The sequence below is a fragment of the Macrobrachium rosenbergii genome, chromosome 24 (genome assembly GCF_040412425.1).
Source record: "Macrobrachium rosenbergii isolate ZJJX-2024 chromosome 24, ASM4041242v1, whole genome shotgun sequence".
Classification (NCBI taxonomy): Eukaryota; Metazoa; Arthropoda; class Malacostraca; order Decapoda; family Palaemonidae; genus Macrobrachium; species Macrobrachium rosenbergii.
Window position 1 is genome coordinate 33,081,014 of NC_089764.1, and position 12,619 is coordinate 33,093,632.

The 12,619-nt window shown below is 35.4% G+C and overlaps 1 protein-coding gene across 9 annotated transcripts in view; it reads right to left on the reverse strand.

Moving 5' to 3' along the window:
* The window catches only part of LOC136852003 (cytospin-A-like), a 639,159-nt gene that overhangs the window by 94,194 nt on the left and 532,346 nt on the right, over positions 1 to 12,619 (reverse strand). The window contains exon 1 of one of the 9 annotated variants that reach the window (XM_067126449.1): positions 11,370 to 11,591. The exons of the other annotated variants lie outside the window; for them this stretch is intronic. Coding sequence (XP_066982550.1) covers positions 11,370 to 11,434 — 65 coding nt within the window. The 5' untranslated portion in view covers positions 11,435 to 11,591. Of the gene's footprint in view, positions 1 to 11,369; positions 11,592 to 12,619 lie in introns of those variants that run through there. 9 annotated transcript variants of the gene reach the window in all.

Genomic DNA, 12,619 nt, shown 5'->3' on the forward strand with positions numbered 1-12,619 from the left:
TAAACTATCAAATTATCATGGCTTATGAAAAAAAGTAGTTAGTTTTTTAAAGGGGATACAATTTTATTTGGTTATGGCCACTGTTGAAAATATTATGACCAACGTAGACACCATAACGAAAGGCGAAAAAGATGAATAAACAGAAAAAAGGTCTATGTTAAACGGAGACAGAACAGTACGTAGTATATTGATAAGAGACAGAAAGAAACCAAAGAAACCTTTATATGAAAAGAAAATTAAATCGTGTCATACAACACGAAACAGTAAAGAAAATGTGACTCGGCAGTAATAACCGAATACTTAAACAGGAAAGATTAAATACGAAATGTAGTGAAAACATACTATTGGTGTATCGCCTACTAAAATTAGCCCTCGTAAAGATACATAAAAAATGGTTATACATATCTGTGCAATCATGTATACCAACTGCTGTCTCTATAATGGTCTGCCAAATTATTTATGAGGAAGTTACAGGGACTGACTGACTAGGCAACCGTTAATCTGAATAAATCCCCACAGAATTGTATCAAGGCCACTCTTTACTGAGGTTTACTGGCTCCCTGCTTACCAAAGAACCGAATGTAAGATGTGTTTTGATATACACTTCTTTAACTAATAAAAAAAAAATCAAAATGAGTGAAAGAACTAAGGAAATGTATCAACACAGGCATAAATACAAATCAGATCATTGACAAAAAAATGAATTCATGGAATCAAGATGCAGTATAGATACTGACATAAGGATCTTTGAAAATACAACACCCAACTATTCAATAACACATCTAAGATGAACTAACATCATAAACATCTATCACATGCAACACCAAGTTATTCAAAAAATACCATACACTTTAACCAAAAACTAAATGATATCTGTGGCAATCTCATAGCTACAATTGTTGCCTGAAAAAAAAAAACTATTACTGTAATGTCCTATGCAGATATAGCAACCTTATTTGCTTCCCCTATTGCAATATGAAATGCATAACGTTAGTGTATCAATCTCTGGACACCATTTCTGTCAACTTTCTCATTAACAAAATGATCTCACTAAATCATTACAGAACTGAATCTTAGTATTTTGAATCACACTTCTACAATTCTTCTTTACCAGCACTCAAGCAATCTTATTCCTTTTCACCCAAGTTCTTTTTACTCTAAATCTCAGTGCCCTCTTATCGTCACCTTCAGCATCCAGTATGTAATGCATTTAGGCATCAGAAATCCTAAACTCCACTCACATATTGTAATCATACTGAAAAGGGGTAACATGAGTAAGCAGCAGACTCTTCAGTACTGGGTAACCATTTGACCCTAATCAGTCCATTACTGACTTTCTCATCAACAATGTATAAGAATAGTCTTGCAATGGGTAAGACCTCAAGTTTAATATATATATACCCAAGAAGTTTATCATGATAAAAACAGGTAAAATTAAATTCAGAAAGGCTTTCATGCTGCTATGAATTAAGCTAGTTTATTTTTCTGAGCGACAGGATGATTTTATTCTATCTGACTTGTTCACAGTTAAGAAGTGTACAAACAAGACTAGAATACACTGAGGGAGAACTGAGTACGTGTTATACTAATCTGACTAATTTTCAGTTAATTGCTTATTCTTCTGATGACAAAGTTAACTGGGAATTATCATGATAATTACCAAGTGACGTAGAGTTCTTACAGTAATCTACTAACACTACATTCTGAAGTGCTGTACTTTCTTTGAGAGAGAGTTATTCAGTAAATATTTCACCTTGTAAAAGAAACAATAAAACCATTTGTATCCTGAACAAAATTCCAATGAAAAACTCATATCTTCAACTTCTTGATTTCTTTCTCCTAAAAGTGGCATACTTCAACCAACTTCTCAACCATTCTATAGGCCTTAACCTCAACAATTTTTTTTCCTCCAGAGAACAAATGAAATTTCCAATAAACTATGCTTTCTTTAAAAACCAGGCCTCATTCTTATAGCATCATGAGTTTGCCTCAAACATAGTAAGTCTTCAACATTTTTTTTTTTTTTAAGAATAATTTCATCTTCTAGACTGAGGTGCCACGTTAAAAAAGCAACTAAGAATCCCAAAACTAACGACACTAATTGTCTAAGGACGAAGGGTAAACTGTTTTTCTTTTTCAAAAATTTAAATTTGTCATTGACAAAGAATTCTTTGGTACTACATATGCATAAACCTCATATTAGCTGGGAATTTAATCATCTCCATGAAAAGCCTGCAAACCTCCTGTAAGGTACGTATCCTTGATATGGGGCACACTTTTCCTTCATTCATCACCCCAGTTAGTTAAATAGAAAATTAATTTTACCAGACCAACAACCTAAAAATCTTGGTTTTCACAGGCCTGGCACATCGGGATTATTTTTTATAAAAAGAATAAGATCCATTAGTTATTTGATAAATCAAATGGATTTATAAGAACTTTATACTGGGATTATACAGAATATCCCCAATATATTTAATAAATCAAATGGCTTTATAGAAACTTTATGCTGTAATTAAACATAATATTCCCAATATTTGTCTTTTGCTGTCAGGTGAACTTTTCAATTAATGTTGTACTGCATTAATAACTGGTCATTAATAACTGGTATGTCCAATTCTCAGACGGGTTACCACAAGCTCTACATTTCTTTTTTTTTTTATTACTGAGTGCTTTAATTTACTGTGGGCAAAATCTGTTTTAATTTTTCAATTGTCTCTTTCACCATTCCATTTTATTAGTCATGATGGACTTCAGTTATGTCACAATCATTCATGAGGATTTTTGGGTTTGGTGTTGTCATATATTTTGTGGACTTGGTTGCTTTATACACACCTTAATTCCCTAATATCTACATGAACTAGGATCCACTAAATGGCAGTGTCATTAGTTTATGAAAGGTGTATTTGACCTGTTTGAAACAGCAATATTTTGGACAATAAATGTTCACGGCTTCTAGGGCACTTACAGAATAACTGAAAACGACAAATTTTTTTGGGTGTATTTTTAAAGATTTTAATACCGGAAAAGATTGCAAATAAACACTAATGGGAAAACAGGCCTTTGTTAGGTATGAATTTGGAGATTTGAACTCAGCTGCTTACACTGCACAGTCTAGACTTTTTGATGAAAATGTTCCAATGCAAGTTGCCTATGATGCCCTAGCAATAAGTGAATTTTTCTTACAGGTATAAAGAGTTCCACTTTATTGTCTCCCTTCTACTTTATATATACTGTCGTGAGTTAGGATGAAGTTATCACAATTAATGAACCAATAAGGTTCAAAGAATCATCGTTTTGGAGTTCTAGCCACTTTCATGAACTAAAGTTCAGGATGGGGCAGAGGAAATTTATGGTGCCTGAGGACATCCTCTGATTTCAAGTTGCCCTACGTTGCTTCCTTGGACACACTAATGAAGTTATTCCTCACAGCCCCACTCTGCTGTTTATACATACATACATACATACATACACAACTGTCCAAGCAAAAGCAGATGTCACCACCTTCCTATGTGTTGATGAGATGCAAATGGAAACATCATTGCACTTCTAATAGTCACACGGAAGAGGCAGCCTTAATAACAATTGTATTATATAACTATTAATATTAATATGTTGCTAATTCTTAATCTATGTCTGCAGTTGATGCCCATAGCCTGCCTAAATACATAAACCTGTCTCCCTACAATTAGCTAGCAGAAAAGGGACTATATTAACATTATTTTCATGTCACTGGAATCAAAAACTCTACACACAAACTACAGTCGCTGTCAGCTGCAACCCTGTGCACTCGAAAGTTTATCAGTAAGTTTCACGAGAACAACGAGTCGCATTCCTAGACTCTTAGTTGGCAGATTTGTTTTTAAATAAAAGGTAATACTGGAGCAAAGTAAAGTTAAGAAAGTTGAACAGTTATGTGACAGAACAGCAGAACGGAACAAAAAGTACACACAGTTGGGACCCAAGGAATGCACCACCATGCACACTGTAAACGATGCCCTCCTATGGGGGGCATGAGGACACTGTTACAATAACGATATAAATAATTTGAAGTGTAAGGCAGTAATCGAGATCTGGGGAGATGAATAAAGTCTTGTAAATAATACTTTCTCTTCCGGTAATAAAAACATATTTTTGTAAACGTTGCTTAAATGCAGTAACATAAATCAGTTCTACATTTAAAACCACTAAAGATCAACACTGCACAGCATAAGAATCACAACTCAATCAAGCACTGTCCCCCCAACACCACCAAAAACCAATTGTACCTCTTACCTAACTAAATCCCTTGCTAATCTACTAAATTTTCTGGTAAGACTGACAGATATCTTATTTTGCCAAAAATGTATTCATCCCATTCATCAAACTTTCCAAAACAGAATGCCAATTTGTGCATAAGATTAGAAATACTGGGACAAAAACAAAGTCAGATAAATTATATCAAGGGGCCATGGACTGTATGGTAGCATTCACAGTAGCTTTTCATTTTAACACCACCAATATCAAGGAATACTTTCACAGTTTTACAACAAAGGGAATAGAGTATAGTTAGTACTGTGCACTGTGAATTTAGGCACCTCAAGATCAAGGATTCTGATGTTATGTTAAATAAGTTTAGTAATAAACCAATTTAAGAAGCCAACGTACTAAAGGTTCATGCTTAAAAGATACGCTTAGAGTATGGCAGGGCAGAAAATCTTCCAATAATGGTCTTATTCATTATCAAGAACTGAACTTCTAGCTCAACTATATATTATTATACAAGAAGGAAAACATTTCAGAAATTTTAACAAGATGCAAGTCTTGGCTTACTAAAATCACCGGTAGCTACTTTTGATACCTTTACTAAGAATATTTTCAGGATTAAGATCCTTATCTCAATCCAAATTTGTGAAATTCATTTACCATAAAAGAGAGTCTTGCAGTTAACTAAGTCAGTTATCAACATCAACATTTATCTAAACTAATCTGGCCACAAATAGCAAGCACCTGACTAGTAGCTCACCAAAACTCCAGCTATTCAACTGGGAAGTTCACTGAATTCAGACCACATAATTACTGACCATAGGAAAGCCAATAATGTCCTTTCTTCCTGGTCACTATAGTCATCTGCCTATGAGCTGTTTTGGGACTGGTCTACTCTGAGATCCCAGTATATAAATTTTGACAGATTTATATACTGAACACAGTGAGGAGGGGGTTTGCTCTAAAGTAAACATGTTACACAAGTGACGAGACAGTAGTACGGCCATTACAATTTTCAACACAGTAAAGATACTAACAATTTACTTAGGCAAATCATAGGATGAGAACCATTCACTGTAACATTAATTTCTGCAGGAGGTCTAAAACTTTAAAAATATGTTTCTTTTGTATTTGCACTAAAGCTTTTACAAGTTACAACGTACAATTGTTGCATAAATTGATTTTAAAAGGAGACCAAACTGACGTATATGTTCTTTTTTGCAACAATCTGCATTTTGTTTGTTTTTTCCATGGGAATAGGTGTACAAAATATAATTGCGCAACAAATAGGATATATGTACTTGTAACTGTAACTAAAATTTTGAATGATTAAAAGTGAGTAATTATAATTATAATGATAATAATTGTATTCAGTATTTTTTCCATCTTTGTAATTGCAGTTGTAATTGTAATCTGATAACATGAAACGTAACTATAACTGTAATTGTAATTCACACAAAGCATGTATAATCACTCCAAGCCTGGTTCAAATCAGTCAACTCCACACGGCCTGGACAAGCCTTATTGTCAATCTTAGCCAACCATACCTGTGCCCAATGTTGAGACTGCACCATCAACCAATCATAAGACACAAGCTTCATAGTAGCCTTCCCAAGAAATACCAGACCAGTCAGCTCCAGTCAGTCAACCACTGATAAAACAATCCAGCCACCTAGTCTCAGCTGACTGCCCTGAAAATATATGCAAGCCTCCTCCTGTATATCAATTCCGTTTAGTGAGAGAATGGGGCATAGCCCAGTACCCCAACCATCAACTTTCATGTCCACTGTCAATCACATGATTGCTCTACAATTCTAAATGATCCAAAGAAACCTGGTACCTGGTGCTAAAAACCTCAAGGTATAATTTTTTGGGGGCAACTTTGGGCTCCAGTCAGGTCTCAAAAATCTGGTGCTACTGTAGAGGATCCCAGAAAAAAACAGGAGTGGGTAATTACAGACGAAGATTACCACGTCATGTGTATCTGCAGAGAACTCCTGGGAAAGACGCTGCGGACGTCAGTCGAGGATGTACGACTGTCTATTGCAACCAATGGCGAAGCAAAAAGAAAGAGACCAGGAATATCATCAGCAGAGAAAGACTTGAGCACAAACACCTTCATGAACATTACCAAGAAAAAGACTGACCATCCAACACAGGCAACCACACATTAGGTCACGTTCCCTACAAAATTGCTTTTATAAGTTCAATTTTCACTAGGAAGATTCATTTAAGTGCTAGAACTGAAGAAAACAAGACAGAAAAAATTATGAAAAAAAAGTTATGAAAAACAAGAGGCACAAAAGTTTTTACGTACTGCTGAAGAATAAAAACCAATTCCATGAACTTTCAGGAAATTCCTAGCAATTATTTACCATAAAATGGACCTGTATCTTCCATCTCGAAACTTTTTAATGAAAAAAGAAAAGGGATGTCATGACAATATCATCAATGTTTAGCAGTATGTTATAATGTAAATGACAATCATGTGCTTTATGAGTTACTATTTTTAAAGCTTCACAGGGGATAGTCTAAACTCTTGACATAAAAGCCAGCCTTTAAAAAAACTAGCAAAACATCATTACAAAAATTAATATTTGAGTATAAAATAAGCAAACACTGTATACCAGTCAAAATAGCAGCAGTATAAATGTGATAACATCCACCAAGAGCTACATGGTGCTGGAGACAAAAACCTTAATTCTGATGTTTATTAAGCACTCAACATCAACAACTTATTAATGTTGCAGAAAAGGTAGGTGCGATGAGATTTAGTAGGGTACGAAAATACTCTAAACACTGGAAAAAATCATCCAAAAAAATATATATATATTTTTCATGTACAGTACCTTAAATATGAAACTTACCAGCATTACATACCAAAGAATCAGACCTTAAACAATGCTAATTACTGAAAATTTCACTAACACCACAAAAAGAAGAATACTGTAAGGGCAAACATGGATATTTACCTTAAATGTGCTGAATATCACAAAACAAAAAGAAACGGACGACTCTCGAGACAACAGCAGAGAAAATGAGGGTAACAATGCAGCATTCGATGGGGCTCATTACTTAATCAGTCATATGTATATATACACCTTACTACCATTTGAATTAATATTTGACAACAAAAGGATCTGTTACAGGATAATAGCACTAACATCTAGCACACAAGAGTAAAGTATTGATAACACCTGGTAAAATGGAAAACGACAACATGAAAGGGAAAAAACTACTGTGACTCAATAGGACAGGAACAAAAATAAAGTTGAAATCATCCAAGCCTACGAAAAGAAGGCATATTCTAAGTGATGTTCCTACCTATCTGGAACCCAAGGTCAACAGATGGTTATTAGCAGTGCTGCCAGCCAGCAAACAATATTCCTGTTCTTTAGAGTCACATGTATAAAGGACTTGTGAAGACCCACTAAAATGGGGCTACAAATTATGAATGAATGAACAGTTCCATCAAGCATTGCTTCTTTTCATTTGCACAGAAATGATAAACCTTCTCATTAATTGTTTTATATGTTGTGACATTAGTGATGTCGTCCCAGTGGCAAGTGTTTGAAATAAAGTGATAACACCTTTTCATCCTACTAGCTGAGACTGTGGCCAGAGCTCTGAGATGTGTCAGTAAATTGAATTCTGTGTTACCAAAGCCCTTCCAATCCCAGCCTGTATATCTTATGCTTGACAAACCTTTTTATGTTGCCATATTAAATGCTGTCTATAGCGATCTGCAGTCATGATGGTATCCTGATCATATTATCTAAAAAAAAAAAAAAAAAAAAAAAAAAAACCCAAATACTGTAGTATGCTGGCCTTGGCACCAATTACCTACTGAATTACTACCACCACAGGAAACAGGGCCTTTCAAAGACTAGTCAGGTAAGTCTAATATAGAACTGAGGGCATTAAAAAATAATTGTTGCTATAGCAAGTGATGTTTACTTAACACAACAAGATTAGTGGTGAAGAATAGAAAGATGAAAAAGTCAGTCAAAAGAAAAACACACAAATTGAAAAATGGTCAAAAAGGAATATCACAAAAGTGACAGCAAATATAGCATCAAAAGTGATGTGAGAGAGAGAGAGAGAGAGAGAGAGAGAGAGAGAGAGAGAGAGAGAGAGAGAGAAAATGGTGGAATGTCCTCCTGTTCAACACAACCCATTATTTTCCATACCAAATACTGTCTACATTACCTGCAGCCTTGTTAGTATCCTGATCTAATAATCTATCTTACAAATTTACAGGTAGTAGGTTGGCCAAGGCACCAACCACCGACATACACTACCGCTCGAGGGAAAGAGTCCCTTCTAAGACCAGTCATACAGTACAATGGGAAACTGAAGAGAAGCAGAGAGCCCTCCACCTATGGCATAAGGAAAGACAATGAAAACGATTGAAAAAAAGCAGGAGGCTAAAGGGCACACATCATGACAAAAATGAGAAATTAGCAGAAATGGAATTACAATCTCAAAACAGCAAAGGAGGGGAAAAAGAAAATATTTAGGACATCAAAGTGGCTGAGGAAGGATGGAAAGGATACAAGCGGGGCAAAGTTTAAACCAGACTATGATGGGGATAATTCAGGTTGAAAAAATTCGATATTGGCACAATGGAGGCAGTACTTTGAATCTGAATGCAGAAAATGGACATAAACTTGATGGCAGCATAATGAAAGGACCAATCACGAAAATAGAGGATGATGAGGTTAGAGGTACCCTTAGGAATATGAAAAATGGAAACCCCCAAAATCACCCAGAACAGAAAGTGACTCAATAAAAGCAGCAGGAAAGCCAGTCATCTATGGCCTTGTTGGAATATATGAAAACCTGTAGGAGGAAGAGAGAGGGACAGAGCTTAACAGTAAAATACACAAAGAAAAAGGGAAAGTCCTGCAGTGTGGAAATAATAAAGAGGAATATGACTACTTGAGCATGCTATGAAAATACTAGAAATTGTACTGGAAGAAAGGCTGAATTGTTTACATTAGTAACTGTCAGTTTGGCTTCATGACAGAGAGATAAAGACAGTCTATAATAATGAAACTGCAATAAAGTACAACCATAAGAGTACTAAGACAACAACTACATTGTCATTAAAGGCAGTGGGTACCAGAGAAAATCATAAACATAGTGATACTACTCCACCATAACACTATATCTAAAGTGAAGATAGTGACAGGTGTATCAAATGAACTTGAAATAATATTCTGGTGCCCATCAGGGATTAGCACTACGCCATTTGCCATCTATCACAGTAATGGAAGAAGCTACAATGGAGTGAAGAAAAGGGGGACCCCTGGGAGCTGCTTCATGCAGATGACCTAGCGCAAATTGCAGAATCTGACAAGAGGTGGTGGAAGTATTCAGGTGTTAGAGTGCAACAAAAAGAAGAGGAATACATATCAATGCAAGTAATACAAAAAACTTGTGGTGACAGTGGGAAAGGGCATGGGGATGAACTCTCTACTGTGTACCAAATACAGCAGATGATGTCACCAGAGGTACTCGGATTACAAAATACTACACACATGAAGTACAAGATTATCAACCCCCAAAAGCATTATAAAAGGAAATGGGGGAGAGATGAGAGTTAAGAACCCTGTTGTAATAGAGAGGAAGGACTCAGAATAGGTACAGCATTCCTGTTACCTTAGAGTTACAACAGGTTGTGAAGCAGGAATCGAGAGTAGTTAGAAAGAAAATAGCTTCAGCATGGATGAGAGATGAGAGAGAGAGAGAGAGAGAGAGAGAGAGAGAGAGAGAGAGAGAGAGAGAGAGAGAGAGAGAGAGAGAGAGAGAGAGAGAGTGCTGTAAATAAAAACGTCCCAATAGTACAGGAGACACACTCTTGTGAATACAGAAGGCTTGTAGGCAGCAGAAACATAGCCACTGACAAAGGAAATGTTGATTCTGAAAAGGAGTGACTACTGCATAAATTTATAAGATTCATGGCCAGAGTACAATGGGAATATCATTAATTAAGAACTGGTGCATTGATGTGGAATCAAAGGATTGGAAAAACCCTGATATCTCAAAGATGGAATGGTTTAGACATGTGATGAGAAGGAATACGGACAGTTGGTCAGGAAAGCAGTAGCAAGATGAAGACGGAAAAAAACAAAACAGGAAATCATGAAGAAAGGAGACAGATGAATATTCAGACCCGATAGGAATTCAGGCAGAAAGATCACAAGACAAGAACAGAGAGAACTCATTTGACATTTAACTCCGTACAGGGAAAAGCAGACATAAAAACATTATGATGGCGATGGGAGGGTCATGAAAAGAAGGGGGACCATTTAACAGATACATTAGTAGTTACATTTTGTTAGTGACAAGCTGGATGGTGATTTACAGCCTGACGCGCAGAAGACAACTATTTCTTACGAAAGGAAACTTCCAAGAAGTTTCTTCAGCAATGAAAGATTATGAAACCATGTAACCAGCAATGACTACCAAATTTTAGTGATCTTTATTTTATTATGAATAGTTTTTCTTGGTAAAGAAACTGACTGCCATACAATGAGCCTAGAGATAATTAATTTGATTCTGACTGCCATAAAATGACACTGCCATAAATTGAGTCTACAGACACTGTAATTAATTTGATTCTGCCTGCCATAAAATGAGTCTACAGATAATTAATTTGATTCTGACTGCCATAAAATGAGTCTACAGACACTGTAATTAATTTGATTCTGACTGCCATAAAATGAGTCTACAGACACTGTAATTAATTTGTTTCTGACTGCCATAAAATGAGTCTAGATAATTAATTTGATTCTGACTGCCATAAAATGAGTCTACAGACACTAATTAATTTGATTCTGACTGCCATAAAATGAGTCTACAGACACTGTAATTAATTTGATTCTGACTGCCATAAAATGAGTCTACAGATAATTCATTTGATTTTAACTGCCATAATATGAGTCTACAGGTAATTACTTGTTTCTGATTGCCATAAAATGAGTCTACATATATAAGAGAGTCTACAGATAATTAACTTGTTTCTGACTGCCATAAAATGAGTCTACATATAATTAATTTGACCCTAAGTCATCAACAATCCAGCAAAGCTATTTCACAATCCAATTACTTGTACGTACCATATAATTTCAGCAAACCCTATCAATAGGGTAATAAATGCCAAGAATAACAGAATTATTTCCATTGCTGGACGATAAGTTTACGAAGTTACTAATATTAGACGAGAAAACTATCCAGTTTTTATGGAGACTCAAGCACTCCAGTTTTGCTTATGAACAAATTCTTATGCACAATATTCATATCTAATCTGCTACACAGCACAGATGTTATTTGAAAACTACAACATTCAAAACTTGGCCAGCCTTATCAATGTTATCACCCAAGACAATGTGAAATGTAATAGCAAAACGCTAATCTGATAAGAAAACTGTTCAAGAATTATCATCTTTCAATCAATACCCTACATGATTAGTGGATTTGTAGTACTGATAAAAATGAACTTGAGATTATTTCTGCTACGATGATAGAAAATGGTTCAAAGGGAGTAAACAGAACTATTTCTAAAGAAATCATTTACTGTATTGCACAGTTGAGAGAAGACTGTGGAATGTTCACTCTTTTACTTCCAAGACACCCTGTCCCTATCCATTACGAGAGAGAGAGAGAGAGAGAGAGAGAGAGAGAGAGAGAGAGAGAGAGAGAGAGAGAGAGAGAGAGAGAGAGAGAGAGAGAGAAAATGTCTAGCAACCCAATTTGGCAGATGTGAAAACCTATTGATTTTCATTCTGAATTCACTGATTAACCCTTGAGGGACGAGCTAAATACATATTAAACACGCCCCAGACTGGGCAAACTTTATGGTTGGCCAATTTATGAAAAAACACATCAATGGAAAGTGGAAGATATGCAATTGCACATGGCATAAGAGTAAAAAATCTAAAAATTTTTCCGTACCTTCCATGGGAAGTCGAAAGTGACCATTTACAACTGTGTGTGGGGCCTCTTTTACATGACACTCATAAAAATACAGTATGCTAACTTTACCAAGTTATACATGTTTTTTCTAATAATTTATCTTATTTTATTTTGTAAAATTATAATTGCAACTCACACAATACCATAACAGATAACTAAAATCAGTAACAACTTCTGAGTATATTTGTTCTAAAATATTTATGAGATTTACTGAGATTCGGAGATGCAGTAACTTTTTGCGAGGTATACATGTTTTTCCTGATATTTCTTTGCAAAATTACAATTATAGCTGACATACTATCATAAAAGATAAGAATTAAAACCAACGGCAACCCCTGGGTATATTATGAGCAAATAAATAAAAAGACATCATGGGACAGAGAGGGACAATACA